General features: G+C 43.8%; 1 protein-coding gene across 1 annotated transcript in view; it reads left to right on the top strand.

The window, feature by feature from the left end:
- The window catches only part of NCF2 (neutrophil cytosolic factor 2), a 47,769-nt gene that overhangs the window by 13,587 nt on the left and 6,832 nt on the right, over nt 1-27,350 (top strand). The window contains exons 3-11 of the mRNA XM_049868107.1: nt 950-1,058; nt 5,698-5,832; nt 7,593-7,700; nt 16,536-16,595; nt 18,068-18,111; nt 19,979-20,120; nt 20,339-20,407; nt 21,394-21,469; nt 24,426-24,451. Coding sequence (XP_049724064.1) covers nt 950-1,058; nt 5,698-5,832; nt 7,593-7,700; nt 16,536-16,595; nt 18,068-18,111; nt 19,979-20,120; nt 20,339-20,407; nt 21,394-21,469; nt 24,426-24,451 — 769 coding nt within the window. The remainder of the gene's footprint in view (nt 1-949; nt 1,059-5,697; nt 5,833-7,592; nt 7,701-16,535; nt 16,596-18,067; nt 18,112-19,978; nt 20,121-20,338; nt 20,408-21,393; nt 21,470-24,425; nt 24,452-27,350) is intronic.

Raw genomic sequence — 27,350 nt, 5'->3', positions numbered from 1 at the left:
AAGCCAGGCCGTCAGGAGGTGGGAGCCATGTGCAGTCAGCAGGGAAGGGGCTCAGAATTGCTGTGATACAGCCCTCCAGGGACACCTGCACACTGAATTCTGTGGGATATTGGGGTTTAGGTTGGTAAGAAACAAGTACGGGTTGTTAAGAGGGACAAACTGAGGAGGAGGAATTGACAGATTCCTCTGAATGTATAGGAACATTTACAAAATTTAGTGACTCATGTGACATGTACCCAAGAACAGATAAAAAGAAATAATGTGGAGACACAGTGACCATAAAGCCGATTCTCCTTTGTGACAAAGACATCTGTTAACCCCTAACCAGCTCAGGGTTTTTCTTGTGCAAAGGATTTAATTTTAGGGAATTTGCCTTGCTTCTTCAGAGACACCAAAACCAGGCCCACTGCCGTCGAGTCGATTCTGACTCCTAGCAACCCTGTAGGACAGAGTAGAACTGTCCCACAGAGTTTCTAAGGAGTGGCTGGTGGGTTAGAACTGCCGACCTTTTGGTTGGCAGCCAATCTCTAGCCATTAGAATTACCTATCTTTATTATTTTAAAACCTTGGGACTACACCGGAGGATTTGCGCAAATGCATGGGGTCCCAGAGACCGCTTAGTAACGTGATGTCAGCTGATCTCAGAAAGGGCGTCATGGTTCAATCAACCATGTTGAGACTAGCCAAGAATGAATTTTCTACCGTTTCCTTACCCTCTCCTTAAAAGCCTCATTATAACTAGCCTGCGTTGAGCCAATTGTTTTTTTTTTTTTTAGAAACAAATGGTCTCCCTGTATACACACAGAATAACTGCTCAATAATTGATTTGTGCTTTGATTATTATTACTATTTTTAGCAAAGTCGAAAGACATTGGAAAAGCTTATGACCCCTTGGGATGGATGAGGAAGGGAGAAGCTGGACTCCTTTATTCTCTCCCCTGTCCTGCAGGTATGATTCAGCTATCAAAGATCTGAAAGAGGCTTTGACACAGCTTCGAGGGAACCAGCTGATAGACTACAAGATCCTGGGGCTGCAGTTCAAGCTGTTTGCCTGCGAGGTAAGGAGGGCAGATGGAGTTGGGGGGACAGGATTGCATGGTGGCTGATGGCAGATGCCTAACTGTGGGCCGGGGGAGGCGTGCAGGTAGGGTGCCGTACCCTGGTCGTAATGTAAGTCCCCTGGCCGCTGCATGAGGCGAGGCACCAATTAGCAGTTTCTGTTGGCCATCACGGAAACCCTGGTGGCATAGTGGTTAGTTCAGCTGCTAACCAAAAGGTCGGCAGTTGGAATCATCAGTTTCCATCGCCAGCTGTGATAGGTCATTCAGCAATATGGCACTAATTGCCAAAGGTGCTGTTTTCCATTGTTAGGCCCCTAGCTATTCAGTTGACTTATTTACTCAGCGTTATGCTAACAAACCCCAAATTACATGTTTACTCTTCATCCAGGAGGAGCTCTGGTGGCTCAGTGGTTAAGCATTCAGCTGCTAACCAAAAGGTTGGCAGTTCTAACCCACCAGCTGCTCCGCAGGAGAAAGATGTGGCTGTCTGCTTCCTAAAGAGTACAGCCTTGGAAACCAAATGAGGCAGTTTTGCTCTGTCTTATCCGGTGGCTGTGTTGGACTCCATTCGACTAGACGGCAACTGGTTAACAGGATCCATCCAGGAGGAGTTCCTGGGGGGTGCAAATGGCTGAGTACTTGGCTACTAACTGAAAGGCTGGCAGTCCTACAAACTCACCCAGAGGTACTTTGGAAGAAAGGCCTGGCAATCTACTTCCAAAAGATCACAGCCAATGAAAACCCTATGGAGCACAGTTCTTCTCAGACACACATGAGTATGAATCGACTCCAGGGTAACTGGTTTTGGTTTATCCATGCAAGGCAACCATAATCTCGATCAGGTTCCAAGTTATAGACAACACTTTTTGCCGTTAATGGTTTTTGGCCATGTACTTGGTTGAGACCCGGAGAGTGAGGATCATTTGGCACAAACCTGCCCCCTGTTGCTCAAAGAACACCTCAAAACACAAATTCAGGTAAAGGTTTCCATAGAACACTTATTTTCTGTATTACCAGAAGGGAGAAACGTGACTGATATGTCCTCCTCTCAGCCAGCACTTCACACTGTCTCCTACTCCCAAACATACAGCAGAAGCTTTAGAAAGTAAAATCCCTGTAAATACGGCAGATCTTTATTTAGAAGGGAGTGTTGGTGGTGCAGTGGTGAAGAGCTACAGCGAGCCAAAATGTTGGCTGTTCGAATCCACCAGCCGCCCCTTGGAAACCCTATGCAACAACTCTACTCTGTCCTGTAGCGTTGCTATGAGTCAGCATCAACTCGACTGCAACACATTTGGTTTTGGAAACCTTGGTGGCCTAGCAGTTAAGTGCTATGGCCCTCAACCAAAAGGTTAGCAGACTGAATCCACCAGGCGCTTCTTGGAAACTTGATGAGGCAGTTCTACTCTCTCCTATACGGTCGCTATGCGTCAGAATCAACTTGACAGTAACAGGATTTTTTTTTTTTGGCTATTTTGTTTTATCTCTGAAAAAGTCCCCTTGCCTTAGTTTCTCAGGCACGAGAAGCCAAGTGTTCCCAGGGTTGCTCAGGACTAATAATAGAGCCGGCAGCTGCCTGGATCCTGGGGACACATATCCCCATCTCAGCCCTGCAGCAGGCTGAGCAAATGACTTCATTTCTCACTGTCCAGGGAAATGAGGCTTTGCGGTAGAAATTGGCCAACACCTGGCCAACTTCTAGAGTAGGGCTTCTCAACCGTGGTGCTGCTGACATGTTAAAAACCAAACAATCAAACCCATGGCCGTCAAGTCAGTTTCAACTCATGGAGACTCCATACGGTTTCCAAGGCTGTAAACCATAAAGGAAGCAGATTGTCATATTTTTCTCCTGTGGAGCTACGGGTGGTTTTGAACCACCGACCTTTTGGTTAGCAGTCAAGCGCTTTAACCACTGTGCCACCAGGGCTCCTTACTGAAATGTTGGGCCAGGCAATTTTTGTTGTAGGACCCTGTCTTGTGCACTGTAGGATGTTTGGCAGCATGCCTGGCCTCTACTCACTAGATGCCCCCAACGGAATAACTTAAAACATCTCCACTTATTGCCAGTTGCCCCAGGCTGAGAACCACTTACATAGATTACAGGGTTGGGAGACCAGGTGGCTCTAGAGAGAGACTCCTGTGATAGAGGCATGTGATAGAGAACATTCTATAGGAGCAATGTTCCCCCTGAAGCAGGACTAAAATGACCTGTAGGGCAGGAAGTACAGGCTTCTTTGGAAGTGAGGCTGTATTTTTCAGGGTCTTTAAAGAGCTCTGATGGTGTAATGGTTAAGCACTTAGCTACTAACCAACAAATTGGTAGTTCGTACTTACCCAGTGGCTTCGTGGGAGAAAGACCTGGTGATATGTACTTCTGTAAAGATTACAGCCAAGAAAACCCTATGGTGCAGTTCTACTCTGTCGCATGGGGTTGCTATGAATCAGAATTGACTAGATGGCACCCAACAAAAACAAGGGACCTCTTTGCCACATAAGACCCTTTAGTCATTTCCCTACTTATAGTCCCCACTCCTTCCCACCTTGATATAACTCTGGATTCTGAGAAATCACACCATCCTTTTTGAAAAGAGTCTCAGACTTTTCCAGTCATCGAGTCAAAAAACTGTTATGGGAAAAGGTCTGAAAAGAAGGTGGCTGAGAACCAAATAGGGAGTTCTAAATGGCTTTGAATTCTTTCTGCATACACGGTTAGGGTAGGTTGCTGAGGATAAGTGTGTATGCAGTTGGCAGCAGGCCTGGAAATGAGTCTAGATTTCTACTTCTGTGGCTTCCTTCCAGCATTCACCGTGCCCCTAAAAAAAAAACAAACCCAAACTCGTTGACATGAAGTCAATTCCGACTCATAGTGACCCTATAGGACAGAGTAGAGCTGCCCCATAGAGTTTCCAAGGAGCGCCTGGTGGATTCCAGCTGCCCAACTTTTTCGTTAGCAGCTGTAGCTCTTAACCACCGTGCCACCAGGGTTTCTAACATGCCCCTAGCCCTTCCAAACTGGATTCCAGCACCATCCACTAACCTCTATGGAAATACCAATACTGCTACCCATCCATACTTGCCTGATAAACTGTTTTTTTTTTATCTGGATGTGGGCCTGACCAAATCATGATGTACGTGGCAAACTGATAGAGAGGAGAAGTATATTAGTTTTCTATTCCTGAATAACAAATTACTCAAAATGTAGTGGCTTTAAATATTATCTCAGAGTTTCTATGGGCTTCTAAGGAGTGGTTGGTGGATTCGAAGTGCAAACCTTTTGGTTAACAGCTAAACGCTTAACACTGCTCCACCAGGGCCCCACCTTTTCCATACTAAAACAACATAATAAATCTTCTCCTCTCCTGATTTGGAAACCCTGGTGGCGTAGTGGTTGAGTTCAGCTGCTAGAACAATTGGACTAAACCAAAAGCAAAGAAGTTTCCTGAATAAACTGAACGATTCGAAGGCCAGCGTAGCAGGGGCAGGGGCCTGGGGACCATGGTTTCAGGGGACATCTAAGTCAGTTGGCATAATAAAATCTATTAAGAAAACGTTCTGCATCCCACTTTGAAGAGTGGCATCTGGAGTCTTAAACACTAGCAAGCAGCCATCTAAGATGCATCAATTGGTCTCAACCCACCTGGATCAAAGGAGAATGAAGAACACCAAGGACACAAGGTGATTATGAGCCCAAGAGACAGAAAAGGCCACATGAACCAGCGACTACATCATCCTGAGACCAGAAGAACTAGATGGTGCCCGGCTGCAACCAATGACTGCCCTGACAGGGAACACAACAGAGAACGCCTTAGGGAGCAGGAGAGCAGTGGGATGCAGACCCCAAATTCTCATAAAAAGACCAGACTTAATGGTCTGACTGAGACTGGAAGGACCCTGGTGGTCATGGCCCCCAGACCTTCTGTTGACCCAGGCCAGGAACCATTCCTGAAGCCAACTCTTCAGACATGGATTGGACTGGACAGTGGGTTGGAGAGGGATGCTGGTGAGGAGCTAGCTTCTTGGATCAAGTGGACACTTGAGACTATGTTGGCATCTCCTGCCTGGAGGGGAGATGAGAGGGTGGAGGGGGTTAGAAGCTGGCAAAAAGGACAGAAAAAGAGAGAGTGGAGGGAGAAAGCAGCCTGTCTCATTAGGGGGAGAGTAATTGGGAGTGTGTAGCAAGGTGTATATGGGTTTTTGTGTGAGAGACTGACTTGATTTGTAAACTTTCACTTAAAGCACAATAAAAATTATTTAAAAAAAAAAAAGAGTTCAGCTGCTAACCAAAAGGTCGGTGCTCCTTGGAAACCCTATGGAACAGTTCTACTCTGTCCTGTAGGGTCATTATGAGTCGGAATTGACTCAACGCCAACGGGTTTGGTTTTTTCTTTTCCTTTGGTTCTCCTGATTGTTGAAAGAATGTACACATCGTTGGATTTATGTATTGCATAGTGTTTTCTTACCATCATGCTTGATGTAACTCCGTGGTAAGACCAACTGTACATTTTAGATATTCTTGGGAGAGCTGGGAAAGGGAGAAATATCATCAGACAATATTCCAGGATTATACATGAAAGCATGCCTGCTACCTAGATTTGAAGTAATCTCAAGTCTTATGTTGCGGCTTGTGCTTTTCTAGGTGTTATATAATATTGCTTTCATGCATGCCAAAAAGGAGGAATGGAAAAAGGCTGAAGAACATTTAGCATTGGCTATGAGCATGAAGTCAGAGCCCAGACATTCCAAAATCGACAAAGCCATGGAATGTGTCTGGGTAAGTATACTGGTTATATGGGGAGGTCAGAAGATGTCTTCAGATTTTATTTGTTTCTATGTACATGTGGCTAGAGAAACTACAACACTGGTGCTTTTTAAAATGTTATAAAATATATAACATAAAGTTTGCCATTTTAATCACTGTTAAGTGTATAGTTTATAATTGGTGGAATTAATTATATTCACAATGTCGTGCAACCCTCACCGCTATCTACCCACAACATTGGTGCTTCTAATTTCTCTGAGTTTGGGGTAACACTGATATTTGGGTATAGTTGCATGAAGATTTTTACTGTGTGAAATGCTGAGAAGCTGAGGCCTAGAGTGCAGTACAGCAGAGCCCTGGCATCACACCACTCTTGGAATGGGTCTCCATAGAAGCATGGAGGGAGAGGATATTGGAGGCTGGAGTGGCACTGAGCAGCCTCTAAGCATCATGAGGCTCTGCTTGCTACCTTTGAATCCTCACAGCCTCAAATGGTGCCAGGCATATACAGGCTCTCAACAAAAATGTACTGATTATATGAATGAATAATAAAAATTATCCCTGGTTTGCCTGAATATGTTTGGGAATAAAGTTAGATTTTAACCAGATTTTTTCAAACACCAGGAACAAAAGGGCTCATGCCATCTTCCTGTGCCTGTCCAAATCAGCAAACACCAGTCCCAAGGGAGACCTGTCATGGGGCTCGCTTGGGTCCTGGCCCACCCTCGTGGCTGTGTGCCTCTTATGCTGAGGGACAGCCCTCCTGAGACACATAGAAAAGGAGGGGTGCAGTTCCTCAAGGAAATGAGTGTGCTGGCCAAATAACACCCACAGATATCCACACAGCCTCTGAACATAAAGTGATATTGAAACCAACTCTTCCTACCTTAGAGGCCCTAGAATAATAGAAACAAAATCAATCTTTCTAAGACATTATGCTAAGTGAAATGAGCCAGACATGAAAGGACAGCTATGGTGTGATTCCACTTATATGAGATATCCAGAACAGGAAAATCCAGAGAGACAGAAACTAGATTAGAGATTACCAGGAAATGGGAGAAGGGGAAATGGGGGAGTTATTGCTTAATAGACACAGAGCTTCAGTTTGGGATGTTGAAAAGGTCTGGCGATAGAGCGTGGTGACAGTTACACACACTGTGAATCTACTTAATGTCACTGAATTGTATACTTAAAAGTGGTTAAAATGGTAAATTTTACATTACGAATTTTACCACACACACACAAAAAGGATTAAAAAGAAATTTTAAGAGTACTTGGATAAGTAGCAAAAGCAGTTGTAAATAGCGTTAAACCCATTGCTGTCAAGTTGATTCCGACTCATAGCGACCCTCTAGGACAGAGTAGAACTGCCCAACAGAGTTTCCAAGGAGTGCCTGGTGGATTCAAACTGCCGACCTCTTGGTTAGCAGCTGTAGCACTTAACCACTATGCCACCAGGGTTTCCGTAAATAGCATTAAATCTAAATAATTCATCAAAATCCAGTTGTAAAATGAGGAATAATATAAAAGCATTTCTTGGAAGATGAAATAGATAACGTTAAAAAAATTAAAAACAGCAATATTCATCTATATTCTCCGGTTATATTAAGTAAAAACTGAAAAAATAAAAAAAATTAATCTTTACAAATTTAGAAAAAGTGCTTTCGTGAGATTATCTCATTTGATCCTTGAATCCATTCAGTGAGAGAGGCAGAACAAGTATCATTACCCCATTTGACAAATGAGGGGATACTGTGTTCTCTGTGTTACAGAAGCAGAAGCTGTATGAGCCGGTGGTGATCCCTGTGGGCAAGCTGTTTCGACCAAATGAGAGACAAGTGGCTCAGCTGGCCAAGAAGGATTACCTGGGCAAGGCTACGGTAGGTGGGAACACTGAGTCTCCTGTGGGTGAGCCATGCAGACAAGATGGGAGGGACTCTTGGGAAGAGGTCACCCCCTTGAGGTTCTGCTCCTAGGATGGTAGCAGAGAGCTGTTTATAGTGTGGACATCTTGCTGAAAGAAGGACAGACACCTCTAGTTTATTTCCTCCCAGCTCCTCTCATTCCTCCCTTCCAGCCTGATCCTGGGCAAGAGACACAGGGTTACTCCAAGATGCTGAGCACTGGGGACTGTTGTTGTTGTTGTTAGGTGCTTTTGAGTAGGTTCTGACTCATAGTGACCCTGTGTACAACAGAACAAAACACTGCCCAGCCCTGCACCATCCTCACAATAGTTGCTGTGTTTGAGCCCATTGTTGCACCCACTGTGTCAGTCCATCTTGTTGAGGTTGAGGGTCTTCCTCTTTTTCACAGACCCTCTACGTTACTAAGCATAATATCGTCCTCCGAGTACTGGTCTCTCTTGATATCATGTCCAAAGTCCGTGAAACTAAGTCTCACCATCCTCACTTCTAAGGAGCACTCTTGGCTGTACTTTTTCCAAGACAGATGTGTTCATTCTCCTGACAGTCCGTGGTATATTCAATACTCTTTGTTAACACCATAATTCAAAGGCATCAATTCTTTGGTCTTCCTTATTCATTGTCCAGCTTTCCCATGCATATGGGGTGATTGAAAATATCATGACTTGGGTCAGGCACGCCTTAGTCCTTGTCTTAGTCATCTACTGCTGCTATAACAGAAATACCACAAGTGGATGGCTTTAACAAAGAGAAGTTTATTCTCTCACAGTCGAGTAGGCTACAAGTCCAAATTCAGGGCATCAGCTCCAGGGGAAGGCTTTCTCTCTCTGTCAGCTCTGGAGGAAGGTCCTTGTGATGTATCAATTTTCCCTCGGTCTGGGATCATCTCAGTCCAGGAACGTCAGGTCCAAAGAATGCCCTGTGCTCCCAGCACTGTTTTCTTGGTGGTACGAGGCCCCCATGTCTCTCTGCTCACTTCTGTCCTTTATATCTCAAAAAAGGTTGGTTTAAGACACTATCTAATCTTTTAGGCCTTTTCAGTATTGTTGTTGTGATTGTTGTTAGGTGCTGTCGAGTTGGTTCTGACTCATAGCAACCCTATGCACAACAGAATGAAACACTGCCCGGTCCTGTGCCATCCTTACAATCCTTGTTATGCTTGAGCTCATTGTTGCAGCCACTGTGTCAATCCACCTCGTTGAGGGTCTTCTTTTCCGCTGACCCTGTACTCTGCCAAGCATGAGGTCCTTCCCCAGGGACTGATCCCTCCTGACAACATGTCCAAAGTATGTAAGACGCAGTCTCGCCATCCTTGCCTCTAAGGAGCATTCTGGCCACACATCTTCCAAGATAGATTTGTTCGTTCTTTTGGCAGTCCATGGTATATTCAATATTCTTCGCCAAAACCGCAATTCAAAGGTGTCAACTCTTCTTCAGTCTTTCTTATTCATTGTCCAGCTTTCACACGCATATGATGTGATTGAAAATAACGGCTTGGGTCAGGCGCACCTTAGTCTTCAGGGTGACATCTTTGCTCTTCAATACTTTGAAGAGGTCCTTTGCAGCCAATTTTCCCAGTGCAATGCATCTTTTGATTTCTTGACTGCTGCTTCCATGGCTGTTGATTGTGGATCCAAGTAAAATGAAATCCTTGACAACTTCAGTCTTTTCTCCGTTTATCATGATGTTGCTCATTGGTCCAGTTGTGAGGATTTTTGTTTTCTTTATGTTGAGGTGCAATCCATACTGAAGACTGTGGTCTTTGTTCTTCATTAGTAAGTGCTTCAAGTCCTCTTTACTTTCAGCAAGCAAGGTTGTGTCCTCTGCATAACACAGGTTGTTAATGAGTCTTCCTCCAATCCTGATGTCCTGTTCTTCTTCATATACTCCAGCTTCTCGTATTATTTGCTCAGCATACAGGTTGGATAGGTATGGTGAAAGAATACAACCCTGGCGCACACCTTTCCTGACTTTAAACCAATCAGTGTCCCCTTGTTCTGTCTGAACAACTGCCTCTTGATCTATGTAAAGGTTCCTCGTGAGCACAATTAAGTGTTCTGGAATTCCCATTCTTTGCAGTGTTATCCATAGTTTGTTATGATCCACATAGTTGAATGCCTTTGCATAATCAATAAAACACAGGTAAACATCCTTCCGGTATTCTCTGCTTTCAGCCAGGATCCATCTGACATCAGCAATGATATTCCTGGTTCCATGTCCTCTTCTGAAACCAGCCTGAATTTCTGGCAGTTCCCTGTAGATATACTGCTGCAGCCGCTTTTGAATGATCTTCAGCAAAATTTTGCTTGCGTGTGATATTAACGATATTGTTCTATAATTTCCACATTCAGTTGGATCATCTTTCTTGAGAATAGGCGTAAATATGGATCTCTTCCATTCAGTTGGTGAGGAAGCTGTCTTCCATATTTCTTGGCATAGCTGAGTGAGCACCTCCAGCGCTGCATCTGTTTGTTGAAACATCTCAGTTGATATTCCATCAATTCCTGGAGCCTTGTTTTTCACCGATGCCTTCAGAGCAGCTTGGACTTCTTCCTTCAGTACCATTGGTTCCTGATCATATGCCACCTCTTGAAATGGTTGAATATCGACTAATTCTTTTTGGTATAATGACTCTGTGTATTCCTTCCATCTTCTTTTGATGCTTCCTGCGTCGTTTAATATTTTCCCCATGGAGTCCTTCACTATTGCAACTCGAGGCTTAAATTTTTTCTTCAGTTCTTTCAGCTTGAGAAACACCGAGCATGTTCTTCCCTTTTGGTTTTCCATCTCTAGCTCTTTGCACATGTCATTATAATACTTTATCTTCTCGAGACACCATTTGAAATCCTCTGTTCAGTTCTTTTACTTCATCAATTCTTCCTTTTGCTTTAGCTGCTCAATGCTCAAGAGCAAGTTTCAGAGTCTCCTCTGACATCCACCTTGGTCTTTTCTTTCTTTCCGGTCTTTTCTTTGTTTCCTGTCTTTTCAGTGACCTCTTGCTTTCTTTATGGATGATGTCCTTGATGTCATTCCACAACTCGTCTGGTCTTCGGTCACTAGTGTTCAATGCGTCAAAACTATTCTTGAGATGGTCTCTAAATTCAGGTGGGATATACTCAAGGTCATATTTTGGCTCTTGTAGACTTGCTCTGATTTTCTTCAGTTTCAGGTTGAACTTGCATATGAGCAATTGATGGTCTGTTCCATAGTCGGCCTCTGGCCTTGTTCTGACTGGTAATGTTGAGCTTTTCCATCATCTCTTTCCACAGATGTAGTCAATTTGATTTCTGTGTGTTCCATCTGGCGAGGCCCATGTGTATAGTCGCTGTTTATGTTGGTGAAAGAAGGTATTTGCAATGGAGAAGTCGCTGGTCTTGCAAAATTCTATCATTCTGTCTCCGGCATAGTTTCTGTCACCAAGGCCATATTTTCCAACTACCGATCCTTCTTCTCTGTTTCTAACTTTTGCATTCCAATCACCACTAATTATCAATGCATCTTGATTGCATGTTCAATCAATTTCAGACTGCAGCAGTTGATAAAAGTCTTCTATTTATTCACCTTTGGCCCTAGTGGTTGGTGCGTAAATCTGAATAATAGTTGTATGAACTTGTCTTCCTTGGCGTATGGATATTATACTATCACTGACAGCATTGTACTTCAGGATAGATCTTGAAACGTTCTTTTTGACAATGAATGCAACACCATTCCTCTTCAAGTTGTCACTCCCAGCATAGTAGACTATATGATTGTCCGATTCAAAATGGCCAATACCAGTCCACTTCAGCTCATTAATGCCTAGGATATCAATGTTTATGCGTTCCATTTCATTTTTGACGATTTCCAATTTTCCTAGATTCATACTTCATACATTCCAGGTTCTGATTATTAATGGATGTTTGCAGCTGTTTCTTCTCATTTTGAGTGGTGCCACATTAGCAAATGAAAGTTCCGAAAGCTTTACTCCATCCACATCATTAAGGTCAACTCTACTTTGAGGAGACAGCTCTTCCCCAGTCATCTTTTGAGTGCCTTCCAACCTGGGGGGCTCACCTTCCAGCACTATATCAGACAACGTTCCGCTGCCATTCATAACGTTTTCACTGGCTAATGCTTTTCAGAAGTAGACTGCTGGATCCTTCTTCCTAGTCTGTCTTAGTCTGGAAGCTCAGCTGAAACCTGTTCTCCATGGGTGACCCTGCTGGTATCTGAATACCGGTGGCATAGCTTCCAGCATTACAGCAACACACAAGCCCTCACAGTATGACAAACTGACAGACATGTAGGGGCTTATCAGTATAACTGCCACTAATCCATCTTACTACGTCATAGTGAAAAGATTTACAACACTTAGGGAAATCACATCAGAAGATAAAATGGTAGCCAGTCATACAAGGGAATCATGACCTAGCCAAGTTGACAGATATTTTGGGGGGACATAATTCAATCCATGACAGTCCTCAAAGTGACATCTTGCTTTTCAACACTTTAAAAAGGTCTTTTGAAGCAGATTTGTCCAATGCCATATGTGGTTTGATTTCTTGACTGCTGCTTCCATGCGTATTGATTGTGGATCCAAGTAAAATTAAATCTTTGACAACTTCAATATTTTCTCCATTTATCATGATGTTGCATATTGGTCCAGTTGTGAAAATTTTTGTTTCTTTATGTTGAGGTGCAATCCATACTGAAGGCTGTAGTCTCTGGGTTTCATTAGTAAGTGCTTGAAGTCCTCTTCAATTTCTTTCTTTCTTTTTTTTTTTTTTTAAATTGTGTTTTAGGTGAAAGGTTACAGCTCAAGTTGATTTCTCATACAAAAATCTATACACATATTGTTATGTGACATTAGTTGCAATCCCTATAAACGGACAGCACACTCCCCCTTTCTACCCTGGGTTTCTTATGTCCATTCAATCAGTTCCTGTCCCTTCCTGTCTTCTCATTCTGCCTCCGGACAGGAGCCACCCATTTGGTCTCGCGGGTGTGCTTGAACTAAGAAGCACACTCTTCAATAGTATTATTTTACATTTTATAGCCCAGTCTAGTCTATGTCTGAAGAGTGGGCTTCAGGAATGGTTTTAGTTCTGAGTTAACAGAGAGTCAGGGGGCCATGGCTTCAGGGGTTCCTCCAGTCTCAGTCAGACCATTAAGTCTGATCTTTTTATGTGAATTTGAGTTCTGCTCCGCACTTTTCTCCCACTCTGTCAGAGACCCTCTGTTGTGTTCCCTGTCAGGGTGGTCATTGATGGTGGCTGGGTACCATCTAGTTCTTCTAGCCTCAGGCTGATGGAGTCTCTGTTTTATGTGGCCCTTTTGTCTCTTGGGCTAATATTTTCCTTGTATCTTTGGTGTTCATTTTCCTTTTCTCCAAGTAGGTTGGGACAAATTGATGCATCTTAGATGGCCACTCACAAGCTTTTAAGACCCCAGACACCACTCACTCAAAGTGGGATGCAGAACATTTTCTTAACAAACTTTGTTATGCCAATTGACCTAGATGTCCCCAGACCCCAGCCCCAGCTACTCCACCCCTCAAAGTGTTTGGTCATGTTCAGGAAACTTCTTAGCTTTTGGTTTAGTCCAGTTTTGCTGACTCCCCCAGTATTGTGTGTTGCCCTCCTCTTCACTTTCAGCAAGCAAGGTTGTGTCATCTGCATATAACAGATTGTTAATGAATCTGCCTCCAATCCTGATGCTGCATTCTTCTTCATATAGTCCAGCTTCTTGTATTATTTGCTCAGCATACAGATTGAATAAGTATGGTGAAAGGATACAACCCTAACATAAACTTTTCCTGATTTTAAACCACGCAGTATCCCCTCATTCCGTTCCAGCGACTGCCTCTTGGTCTATGTAAAGGTTTCTCATGAGCACGATTAAGTGTTCTGGAATTCCCATTCTTTACAATGTTATCCATAAATTGTTATGATCCACACAGTTGAATGCCTTTGCATAGTCAATAAAACACAGGTAAACATCTTTCTGGTACTCCCTGCTTTCAGCCAAAGTCCATCTGACATCAGCAATGATATCCCTCATTCCACACCCTCTTCTGAATCTGGCTTGAATTTCTGGCAGTTCCTTATCGATGTACTGCTTCAACTGCTTTTGAATTATCTTCAGCAAAATTTTACTTGCAGGTAATATTAATGATATTGTTTGATAATTTCCACATTCTGTTGGATCACCTTTCTTTGGAGTGGGCACAAATATGGATCTCTTCCACTCAGTTGACCAGGTAGTGGTCTTCCAAATTTCGTGACATAGATAAGCATCCATTTGTTGAAACATCTCAGCTGGTAATCTGTCAATTCCTAGAGCGTTGTTTTTCACCATTTCCTTCAGTGCAGCTTGGATCCTTCCTTCAGTACCATCGGTTCTTGATCATATGCTACCTCCTGAAATGGTTGAATGTCGACCAATTCTTTTTGGTACGGTGACTGTGTATTTCTTCCATCTTCTTTTGCTGCTTCCTGCGTCGTTCAATATTTTGCCCATAAACCCAAAACCAAATCCATTGCCATTGAGTCAATTCTGACTCATAACAACCCTGTAGGAGAGAGTAGAACTGCCCTATAGAGTTTCCAAGGAGCACCTGATGGATTCAAACTGCTGACCTTTTGGTTAGCAGCCGTAGCGCTTAACTACTATGCCACCAGAGTTTCTTATAGACTCCTTCAAATTGTGACTCAAGCCTTGAATTTTTTCATCAGCTCTTTCAGCTTGAGCAATGCCAAGCATGTTCTTCCCTTTTGGTTTTATAACTCCAGATTTTTGCACATTTCATTATAATACTTCATTTTGTCTTCTCAAGCTACCCTTTGAAATCTTCTGTTCAGCTCTTTTACTTCATCATTTTTTCCATTTTCTTTAGCTACTCTATGTTCAAAAACAAGTTTCAGAGTCTCTGACATCCATTTTGGTCTTTTCTTTCTTTCTTGTCTTTTTAATGACCTCTTGCTTTCTTCTGTTGATGTCATCCTACCACTTGTCTGCTCTCTTCCGTCATTAACATTCAATGAGTCAAATCTATTCTTGAGATGGTCTCTAAATTCAGGTGGGATACCCCCAAGGTTGTACTTTGCTCTTGTAGACTTGTTTTAATTTTCTTCAGCTTTAACTTAAACTTGCATATGAATAATTGATGATCTGTCCCACATCTCACCCCTGGCCTTGTCTGACTGATGATATTGAGCTTCTCCATCTTCTCTTTCCACCAATGTAGTTGATTTGATTCCGGTGTATTCTATCTGGCAAGGTCCATGTGTATAGTAGCTGTTTATTGAAAAAGAAGTTATTAGTCATTCAAAATTCTTTCATGAAATCTCCTGCATTATTTCTATCACCAAGGTCAGATTTTCCAACTACTGATCCTTCTTCTTTGTTTCCAACTTTCATATTCCAGTCTCCAATAATTATGAATGCATCGTGATTGCATGTTTGATCAATCTCAGACTGCAGAAGTTGTTAAAAAAAAAAAAAACCTTCAATTTTTTTCATCTTTGGCAGTAGTGGTTAGTGCATAAATTTGAAAAATAATGGTATTAACTGGTCTTCCTGGTAGGTGTATGGATATTATCCTATCACTGGCAGTGTTGTATTTCAGCATAGACCTTGAAATGTTCTTTTTGACACTGAATGCAATGCCATTCCTCTTCAATTTGTCATTCCTGGCATAGTAGACTATATAATTGTCTGATTCAAAATGCCAAGACCAGTCCACTTCAGCTCACTAATGCCTAGGATATCAATCTGTATGCATTCCATTTCATTTCTGACAAATTTCAATTTTCCTAGATTCATACTTTGCACATTGCACATTTCGATTATTAGTGGATGTTTGCAGCTAATTCTTCTCATTTTGAGTCCTCCTATGTCAGCAAATGAAGGTCCTGAAAGCTTGACTCCATCCACATTGTTAAGGTTGACTCTACTTTGAGGAGGCAGCTCTTCTCCAGCTATATTTTGTGTGCCTTCCAACTTGAGGGGCTCATCTTCTGGCACTATATCAGACAATGTTCCACTGCTATTCATAAGGTTTTTGCTGGCCAACTTTTTCAGAAGTAGACTGCCAGGCCCTTCTTCTGTCTATCTTAGTTTGGAAGCTCAGCTGAAACATGTCCATTATGGGTGGTGACCTTGATGGTATTTGAAATACTGCTGGCATAGCATCCAACATCACAGCAACACTCAAGCCACCATAGTATGACAAACTGACAGATGCATGGGACTAGGGGGGCAGACTGAGCCAATGGAAAAGAAAACACAGCTATGAGGAGCTCACTAAATGTGGAGAGGATGTATCAGGGAAAAGGACCAGCAAGGGATCCTCTTGGCTCAAGGCTCCTTGTAGTTCACTTTCTGGTGTTCTGAGGAGTCTCTTCCCACTTCCACTGTCTTATGGTTAAACTGTTTCAACTGGACTCCTTCTGAAACTGGATCTTAAATCCTTTCAAAAGTGATCCAAAGTGAGTTAGCAGCCAGGAATACCCCTTTCAAAACTGTTTTTGATTGGGACACATTTAAAGGGCTGGTCTTGCCTTGCTGGCTGGGTAGTGTTTCAGTCACAGCAGCAGAGACCAGGAGAAAGTGGGTAAGCAGGGAGCGGGAGTGAGTACCCATTTCTTCAGTTGCTGGAACTTCTAACCCGGAAGGTTAGTAATCCAGCCCTTAGCCACTATCCACTTCTGAAACAAGACTCAAGTGAGAATGGACAGGGTGTGAGAAAGGAGAAAATCTTGGGGAAAACCACCAAAGGAGAGAAGCCCTCACACTCTCCTTTCTCGATTTCAGGTGGTGGCATCTGTGGTGGATCAAGACAGTTTCTCTGGGTTTGCCCCTCTGCAACCACAGGTGAGATAGTCCTGTCCTTCTCCTTGGATCTTGGTCTCCAGAGCGCTCCATGGAACACACAAACTTGGGAGAATATTTGTGCTGAGCTGCCTTATTTTAAAGACTCCTTTAACTGACCCTTGAATGCTTTTGAGGGTGTCTGCCTGCCTGTTCTCAGTCCCAGGCTTCATGGCTGGCAGGGGAATAAGGCAGGTTCAGGCTTAACCTCAAATGCTCTGAAACCTGTCCTCCTGCTCCCCCCAAAATACCATGTCCTTTCTTTGTTCAAAGGGAAAGTCTGTTTATTGTCTCTCCTGAAGGCTTGACCATTCTCACAGAAAATTGAAACGCAAGCTATCAAAGTCTTTTCATGAAGCCTCTTCTTGGGCACAGGCTAGTAGGGGCATTCTGTGGGGCTTGAGGCTGTGGAAGTCTCTTCGCTCCTCCCATCTACCAGTGTGTTGCGGAGGACTCCTTGCAGGGGACTCCCTCAGGAACACAGGCTGGGCTTCCAGAGTGTACCATTTTTCCTCCCCAGCTGGGCTCAGAGAGATGGTCCCAGATGGACTGGATGACAAGCGCTCTAGAAATAAGAAGGAAGAGCTTCCTTGAGAAGGGAAGAGAGTAAAGCAGGCTGAGGAAAACATAAGCTCTGTTGCAATAGATCCATGATGGGCAAGAGTGTTGTTGGTCAGGACTAGTGGAGGGAGGGTTTTTTGGCCACAAACACCTACACGCCGTGTCTGCACTCACACTGGTCACACCCAGAGTGATAGGCCGCCCAGGTCAAGATGATGACTGCTGACCCAGGATACCACCAACCCTGGGGACCTGGAGGGTGGGAAGAGCCAAGAGGGTTAGAAAGAGAGCCAGCATCCAGATTCCTTGGTCTCTTTCTTAACAGTAAGATTGAAGAAAGCTTTGCTGAGGTCACTTAGGCTTTGGTTCAACTGGAGGACTACACGAGGGGAAACCAGTCCAGATAATTGGACTCTATGATGCTCAGTGTAGGACAGGAAATATCCCTTGGAAAGGAGATCCATGGCTGGTCAGTGGATCCTGAGTTCATTTTAAACACCCAGAAGTATCTTTTGACATAGCACACATTAATTATAGAACAGAGCTTTTAGAAACTCTCCTAGGAAAGGGACAAAGCTCAAGGTCAACAGCACCCCTGTAATACTGCTGTGCTCTCTGACAAACTTCTCCAGAAACCAGATCTAGCTCAAGATTAATTGCTGTGCTGGTGAAACCTGTGCCCAGGGAGCTTGGGGTGGGGGTGGGGGTGGGGGTGGGGGTTGGGTTGGTGTTCTCCAGTGTTTGGTTGGGGCACACTGTGCCCTCTCCCTAGGCAGTGTTCTGATCGTGCCAGAAATGCATTCTTTGATTTTCTGGTCTGGAAGAATGCTCAAATTATCATTAACAATCTGTTCTCTCTCTCCCTGTCTCCTTCATTACCCTTCCCTTCTTTGTTTCTCCGGAATGTCCAATAGGCAGCTGAGCCTCCACCCAGACCCAAAACCCCAGAGATCTTCAGGTAAGTTAGAGCCAGTATGTGAAATATCCCAGTTCCAAGTCTGAACTGTTGGCAATAAAGAAGATGCAGCCAAGGTCAGGGTCTAAATCCTGTGGGATTTTCCTGGACGTAAGGCTCCTTCTGTTATTAAGGTTAGAATGATGTAGTAGGGATGGGAGCCCCCCCTTTTTTTAAACTTGTATTAATTTTTTTTGTTGTTGTAAAAATAGTTATAACACAACATCTGCCAGTTCAGCATTTTTCAGGTATACAATTTCGTGATATCAATTACATTAATTATATTGTGCAGCCACGACCATAAACAAACTGACTGCTTCCCAAACAGTGTAGGAATGGGAGTCTTGACTGTGGTGGGACTGACCATTGAGACACAGCTACACCTACATGGTGTCCTTGTGTGTGATTGTCACCTGATGTCAATGTGCACAGTCACCTACATAGTGAGTGGTTTTTGCTGAAATGTAACAATGTTCCATGGAAGACTGTCACCCAGGGCTGGGATGCTGATCTGAGGGTCAGAGGTCAGCTCTACTCTGAACAGGGAGCAGCCAGAGATCTCTAGGAAGGAGGGCGGAGAATAGGAAGCTAGAATGGCATCCCCTTCCCAGTGTGGGTGGTTTTCATTTCCTATTGGCACATGTTTTCTGAAGAAGAGGAAGGACTGAAGAAAACAAAGTCATTCTTCTGTAAGACGAGAAGCAAAGAGTGACAGCTTTCTTAAGAATTTAGTTCAAGTAAGGAAGCATGCCTATCCCTCACCCTCCATCCAATAAAGGAGGTTAAAAATGTGAAAATGCCAGAGCACTTCACTACTTATAATATCAAGCAACTACAAAAACTAGGGGACTGGATGAGCGCATTCCTAAGTGCCTGTCACCTGGAGGAGCCTGTAGTCCCTGCATATATTGATGCTATGCTTGGAAACAAAAGGAAGGGCTGAGGGGAAAGTAACAAAGTCGAGAGAGGAGCAGCAAGTAGAGGGTGGATGGAGGGGGCGTGAAACCCAAATACATCAGGCAGCCTTGAAGCCAGCCTCTCAGGATACCCCAGAGCCTTGAAGACTAAAGTAGCCTTTGAGGAACTGATAAAGAGGAAATGACACCGCAGATCATACAACGAGCCACCCTCACACGTCTCTATCATATTCCTCACAGCTCGTCTCTCTTGCTTTCCGTCCCTTTCACCCTACCCTGGCCCCATGCTGGCTTTAGATTATTTCACTCCTTTCCTACTTGAAATCCTTGGGTGGTATAAACGGTGTTGTTAACAGAAAGGTTGGAGGTTCAAGTCTACCCAGAGGCACCTTGGAAGAAAGGGCTAGTGATCTACTTCTAAAAAATCAGTCACTGAAAATCCTATGGAGCACAGTTCTACTGTGACATGGGTGAGGAATATGGGAGAGATGTGTGAGGGTGGACTCGGTGACAACTAGTTTTCGTTGCTTTGGTTCTACCACTTACCTCTCCAGCTGGTTCTCAACTCTGTGCTCTTCTCCTGGCCACCCCACTCCTGATCCAGACCAACCCAGACAGCTGACCAAGCACACCTGGAACCTTCCTTCTCAGAAGGGAAGGGAGGGCAAGAATTTCAAAGCTCTGCTACTTAGAGTTGTTTTTGTCTTGATTCTTTTGTTCTTGTCCCACTGTGAATATGGTTGTGGAGCACGTTCACATGCAGTTTCTTACCTCATCCCCCCTGGAGCCTGGAGCCGGCAGGCACTCTGCTCAGGGTCACATAGGCAGTTAGATGGCAGAAGAAGCTTGGAGCTGAGTCTCCTGGCCCCAAGTCCATTGTACTTGTTCCATAGCATCGTGTGAGGGGATATGGTCAAGGGTAAACATAGGATCTCATGTCTAATCCCCTGCAGGGCTCTGGAAGGGGAGGCTCACCGTGTGCTGTTTGGGTTTGTGCCTGAGACACCAGAGGAGCTCCAGGTCATGCCAGGGAACATCGTCTTTGTCTTGAAGAAGGGGAATGATAACTGGGCCACGGTCATGTTCAACGGGCAGGTATGTAGTTAGGGGGTGGTGCTAGGCATAGGATCCTGGCAGCCCGAGGCAGACCTCTTGGAGGAGCAGTATCTACCACCTGGCTTGCAAAGCAGCCGAGTCTTGCTTTCATTTTTTACCCCCACTGTACCTGGTGACTCAGGGCTGCCCCATGGTGTAAGTTCTAATAAGTGCATCTTTATTTTTCTCTCTCTCTGATTCTGTGATTTGCATTGCAGAAGGGGCTTGTTCCCTGCAACTACCTTGAACCCGTTGAGCTGCGAATCCATTCTCAGCAGCAGCTCCAGGTAATGTAGTGCCAAGGCCTGGTCCATTTCCCCCCATTGACAGACCTCTCCCCGGAGGCAGAAGAGCAGTATGGAAGAAGCACTGTTACCAGCACTGAACAAGGACTTATCCTGATCCCACCTCGAGCTGACTGCCCAGAGCTGAGGAATGAGGGGAAAAACCCAAATGTGCTGAGTGGAGGCATCTGCAGGACCCTGCTGGTCAGGGATCACCTGGATTCAAAGTATAGGGGGCTAGATCTTCCCAGATGAGTGCTCCTCACCTGGGAGAGGAGCAGTCAGTGTGTTGGCAGGTGTAATGCCACTGCAATAAATAAAGACAGAGAGGTAGAGAGCCCTGCTTTAGTGCATTGAATCAGACGGGGCCTTGGTAGCCACTGCTTCTGAAGCTGATATACCTCTTCTCTCCCCGTCAAAGGTCTACCATTCTGGCAGGCCTAGTGAGTGGTCTTGTTGGATCTGAGCAGCCATGTAAACTATCTCATAGTAATGGAATCTGTTTCCCTCTAGACTGAGCAATGAATTGTCTCCTGATATGTGGGCTTGGCCCTCCCTGGTCAGCATCACGATATCTGGATGCCTCCAAAAGTTTAAAAAGCCATGCAAATGGGAGGTGGAATTATTCCTTTGAAGGGGAAGGAGCTGTCCCTTCTGTAGCTACAACAAGAGCTCAATGCCCTACCCTGTTCTCCAGCAGATTTCCAATATGGCTGAAAGGGGTGCTGGGGTGGCAAGAAGGGCCTTTTAGGTGGGGTTTTAGGGTTCTTATTTTGTCTAGGATTCTATTTTCATCAGACCAGCCCTGCTTCTCCCTTTAACCAGCACTCTCCTTAGCCTTCCCTGAATGCCACTACCACACTGACTTTTAGGAAAGCGTTTGCATCTGGCACCTTTCCCTGAGGGTCTGCCAGGCTTCCCCCCACCCATCCCCGCTTGAGAACTTTGTCTGAATGAAGGTTCTCACCATTTCTTCCTGTCACCTCCAGGAGGAAACCTCTCCAGAGTCGGACATCCCTGCTCCTCCTGCTTCTAGTGCTCCAGGAAAACCCCAGTTGTTAACAGGTTAGTGGCCCTGCAGCAGTATCCCAGACCTGGGGCACAGGCTTCTTCCTGACAAAGTTGCTCTCCCAGCCTCCCAGGAGATTGCTATTTCCTCTCCCCACAGTGAGCCACTTGGTTTGTGACCATAGAGCCCCGCAGCCACCTCACTCTTGCACCAATCACAGATACAAAGCCTATTAGGTAGATGCCTTCTCCCAGAACACGCTGGGCTTCAAGGCTTGGGGGAATGTAGCTGATGCACTGGGTTTTGGTTTCTGGGGCCGTGAATGTCTCAACCCAGTCACCAAACCCCACAGATGTTAAGCACTGAAACAAGGAAGGAAGATTGAAGTAACTGCATATGTTTACCTATGGGAAGATGGAGTGGCTGCTTTCAGATGTCCAAGGAGCCGTATCTGGAAAAGAAACCCACTCTTCAGAGCCATGAGGGGTAGATGAATGACTCATAGGCATAAGTGATGGGGAGATTTTTTCTCAATAACAATCTTTCTAATGCGGAGAGGACTGTCTTGGAAAGTGCCTTAGTTATCTGGTGCTCCTGTAACAAAAATGCCATAAGTAGGTGGCTTTAACAAGCAGAAATTTATTTTCTTACAGTTTAGGAAATTAGATGTCCAAAATCAGAGTGCTGGCTCTAGGAGAAGTCTTCCTCTCCCTGCTGGCTCTGCAGGAGGGTCCTTGTCTCTTCAGCTTCTATTCCTCAGCTCCTTGGTGATCTTCTTGTGGCACGGCATCTCTCTTCCCCCATCTCTGCTTGCTTGTTTAATCTCTTTTATATCTCAAAAGAGATTGATTTAAGACACACCCTACAGTAATACTGTCTCATTAAAATAACAAAGAAAAGCCATTCCCAAATGGGATTATAACCACAGGTATAAGGGTTAGGATTTACAGCACATATTTTCAGGGGACACAATTAAATCCGTAACAGCAAGTAACAGCTTCTTTGTCACTAGCACAGTATAAGCATGCTCTGGATAGACACTTGGTAGATATGCACTGAATAGGTGGTTTGTCTGGACTTTAAATCAATGATCACCATGCCCGACTGATCATTGGAGCCACCTGGGTCCTCCTCTTCCATTTTTATTTTGAAAAATGTTGAACCTACAGAAAAGTTGAAAGTATAGTACAATAATCACTAAAATACCTTTTACCTAAATTCATCAGTTGCTAACATTTTGTACTTTGTGCTTTCCCCACCCCTTACACACACACACACACACACACACACACACACACGGAGCCCTGGTGGCACAGTGGTTAAGAGCTATGGCTGCTAACCAAAAAGTTGGTAGTTCTAATCCACCAGCTGCTCCTTGGAAACCCTATGGGTAGTTCTACTCTGTCCTATAGGGTTGTCATGAGTCTGAATCGACTCGATGGCAGTGGTTTTTTTAAATATATACACATACATATACATTCATTCATATGAGGGAGCCCTGGTGGTGCCGTGGTTAAGCACTTGGCTGCTAACCAAAAGGTTGGTGGTTCAAACCTACCAGCCACTCCACGGGAAAAAGACGTGGCAGTCTGCTTCCATAAAGATTACGGCCTTGAAAACCCTATGGGGCAGTTCTACTCTGTCACATTGGGTCCTTGTGAGTCAGAATCAACTCAACAGCACACAACTATATATATACATATACAAATATATATAACTATTTATGCAAATCGTGTATATAGACTAGCGTTCCATAAACTCATTGCCGTCGAGTTGATTCCGACTCATAGCAACCCTATAGGACAGAGTAGAACTGCCCCACAGGGTTTCCAAGGAGCACCTGTATATATGTGTGTATATATATATATATATATATATACACATACAAACATATATATGTACACATACACATATGCTAGTCTATATATATAGCTATTTATACAAATAGTATATATAGACTAGTGTATATATGTGTATATATATATATATCCAAATGTATATACATATATATATACTATATATATAAAACTTATTTTCAAGTGGCTCAGCAAAGAAAAAAATAGTGTATGTATTATATAAACAGTATATATATATTTTTTCCCTTTGCTGAGATACTTGTAAACAAGCTGCAAATATCATGACACTTCACCCTGAACACTTCAGCACGTATGTCCTAAGGAGAAGGACAGAATCCTGCATAACCACTATACAACTGCTGTGTCTAAGACATTTGACATTAACATTAAATACGTAATATATATTCCATATTCACATTTCTACAATTGTTCCCCAAAATGGCCTTGATAGCTTTTTAATTTTTCTGCCCAGGAGGCTAATCAAGGATCACATATTAATGTAGGAAGGTTTTAAAAATACAGATTCCTAGGCCTTAGATTCTGATTGTTTCGGACTCCAATGGGGCTTGGGAATCTGTATTTTCAGAAAAAAAACTCTTCAGGTGATCCTGATGATCAGCTGAGTTTGAGATCAGTGGTCTTTCTTGATTGCGTACTCCCTATAGTAAATATCTGTAAATGTACTTCTATATAAATTATGTGCATAATGCTATGTTCGTATATTATGTACAGTAGAAAACATACACAAAAGGAAAGGATGAGGTAAAAAAAAATGGGTCTACTATTTCTTCTGGTGGCCCGTGGCTTATCTTGTACACCCCACTTTTTATTGCTTTGGAGTCCATTGGTTTAACTGACCATCGGGTCCCTCCCAACCACGTGGGTTGGCGATGACGTGGTGGTCCTTTGATAATGACCTATAAACTCCAAGCAGGGAGTGGATTCCTTCATGTGTTTATGGCTTTGCCCTTCATGCTTCCCCAGAGTGAGATTCCCCCACAGTTTATTAAGGTTAATAACCACCACGGAGAATAAAGGTAAGAAATTTGTCCCCTGCTCTAAGAGATTTCATTTGGTATATGCCGGAGCTTGCTTGCTAAGAGTGTTTGTTCATTCATCATTGTCTTTTGCTTTACTCCCTGCCTTCTCCATTTAGGTCAGAAACAAAGAGAAGAGCCAAAGGTAACAATTTTTTCCTTGTTCTGATTCAAGTAGTATATGTTGGATGAGCTGGGGCTGTCATCTGTGGGCAGGTCTCTCTGGATTATAGAAGAGTCCCTAGGGAAGGGTAGAGCCAGTTGCCACCATACACACAGCTCATGTGTTGGGGACCCCAAGGGGTGGATTATTCAATAGACAAGGTAAGCATGGGGCTTACCTTGCTTACCAGATCATCTATAGTGAACAATTTCACATTTTTTACCACATCAAAGATTCTCTTTCTAGGTAAGGCTGGCATCTGTTTCTCTCCCAAACCCATGGCACCTTCCTACAGAATCAAAGCTTCTTTTCAAGTTTATAGTTCTCGACAGGGGGAGATGACCAGGTAAGCAAGATAAGCATGGGCTTACTTACTAATCTGTCGTGAACAATTTCACATCTTTGATGTGGTGAAACCCATGTGAAATTGTTTACCATAAATTAGTAAGTAAGCATGAACAAGCTGATGCTTACCTTGCTTACTGGATACTCTGCCCCTGGGGACCCCTCAGCTCCCTCTCCACTCCCCCACTCCCATGTACACATTTCCCACTGGTCAGTAGCTGGTGGGCCAGATCTCTTTCAGTAGGAAATCCTGCCCAAGCAAGCATTGGGCTAGAGGACCTCTGAAGGCCCTACCCTTGATGAAATGGACCGACACAGTGGCTATAACAATGGGCTCAAACATAGCAAAGATTGTGAGGATGGCACAGGACTGGCCAGTGTTTTGTTCTGTTGTACATACGTTTGCTATCAGTCAATTGACCTCATGGCACCTAACAACAACAGTTTTTTATATATATATATATATACCACTTATATATAAACAACATATATATACACACATGTATACACACACACACGTATATATATATATATCAAAACAAAAAAACAAACGGATTGCTGTTGAGTCGATTCTGAATCACAGAGACCCTATGGGACAGAGTAGAACTGCCCCATAGGGTTTCCAAGGAGCAGCTGGTGGATTCAAACTCTAACCTTTTGGTTAGCAGCTGAGCTCTTAACCACTGCGCCACCATGGCTCTAGATAGATAGATTAAATAGATTAGATGGATGGATGGATGGATGGATGGATGGATGGATGGATGGATGGATGGATGGATGGATGGATGGATGGATGGATGGATGGATGGATGGATGGATGGATGGATGGATGGAGGGATGGAGGGATGGAGGGATGGAGGGATGGAGGGATGGGTGGATGTTGTTAGGTCACTTTGAGTCAATTCTGACTCACAGTGACCCTATGTACAACAGAACAAAACACTGCGCAGTCCTGCACCATCCTCACAATTGTTGGTATGTTTGAGCCCATTGTTGCAGCCACTGTGCCAGTTCATCTCATCAAGGGTCTCCTCTTTTTTGCTGACCCTTTGCTTTACCAAACATGATGTCCTTCTCCAGGGACTGGTCCCTCCTGATAACATGTCCAAAGTACGTGAGACAAAGTCTTACCATCCTCTCCTCTAAGGAGCTTTCTGGCTGTACTTCTTCCAAGACAGATTTTATTGTTCTTCAGGCAATCTATGGTATATTCAATATCCTTCCCCAATGCCATAATTCAAAGGCATCAATTCTTCTTTGGTCTTCCTTATTCATTGTCCAGCTTTCTCATACATAGGAGGCAGTTGAAAATACCATGGCTTGGCTCAGGCACACCTTAGTCCTTAACGTGACATTTTTGCTTTTTAACACTTTAAAGAGGTCTTTTGCCTCAGATTTGCCCAAAGCAGTACTTTCTTTGATTTCTTGACTGCTGCTTCCATAGTTGTTGTTTGTGGATCCAAGTAAAATGAAATCCTTGACAACTTCAGTATTTTCTTCATTCATCATAATGTTGCTTATTGGCCGAGTTGTGAGAATTTTTTTTTTCTTTGTGTTGTGGTGAGGAGCCCTGGTAGCACAGTGGTTAAAAACTTGGCTGCTAACCGAAAGCTCGGCAGTTCAAATCCACCTTGGAAACCCTATAGGGTAGTTCTGCTCTGTCCTATGAGTCGGAATCAACACGACAATAGGTTTGGTTTTTGGTTTTTATATTGAGGTGTAACACATACTGAAGGCTGTAGTCTTTGATTTTCATCAGTGCTTCAAATCCTCCTCACTTTCAGCAAGCAAGTTGTGTCTTCTGCATATGACAGGTTGTTAATGAGTCTTCCTTCAGTCTTGGTGCTGCATATAGTCCAGCTTCTCGGATTATGTGCGCAGCATACAGACTGAATAAGTATGGTAAAAGGATACAACCCTGACACACCTTTCCTGATTTTAAACCACGCAGTATCCCCTTGTTCTGTTGGAAAGACTGTCTCTCTCTCTACATATACATATCTTCTGTATTTTTATGCAAGTAACGTGTGTTCTAAGTTGTTTTTTTTTTTTTGCCAGCCGAGCCCTCCCCACAGGAGGTATTTTCATAAGGACGCTATGCTAATTTATTTTACAGCAACACATAAAAAAAGATTATCATAGCAAGCTTACTAAAATGAGGGAGGGTGGGGTTGGCAAAAAAATGTAGAACATGTGTGTTATTTGAGTAAAAATACAGTGTACATATATGATCCCTGGGGACCAAATTGTTAACCACTCTGAAAGGTTGGTGGTTGAAACCCACCCAGTGATTCTGTGGGAGGAAGATTCAGCAATCTCCTTCTGTAAAGATTGCAGCCAAGAAAACCCTATGGAGAAGTTCCAGTCTGTCACATGGTATTGCTAAGAGCTGGAATTGACTTGATGCCACCCAACAACATATAACCAGCAAACCAAACCCACTGCCATCGAGTCGATTCCGACTCATAGCGACTCTATAGGACAAGGAGTAGAACTGCCCTGTAGAGTTTCCAAGGAGCACTTGGTGGATTCGAAC

The sequence above is a fragment of the Elephas maximus genome, chromosome 24 (assembly GCF_024166365.1).
Source record: "Elephas maximus indicus isolate mEleMax1 chromosome 24, mEleMax1 primary haplotype, whole genome shotgun sequence".
Classification (NCBI taxonomy): domain Eukaryota; kingdom Metazoa; phylum Chordata; class Mammalia; order Proboscidea; family Elephantidae; genus Elephas; species Elephas maximus.
Note: the sequence above shows the minus strand (reverse complement) of the source record. Positions and strands in the feature narration are given on the sequence as shown.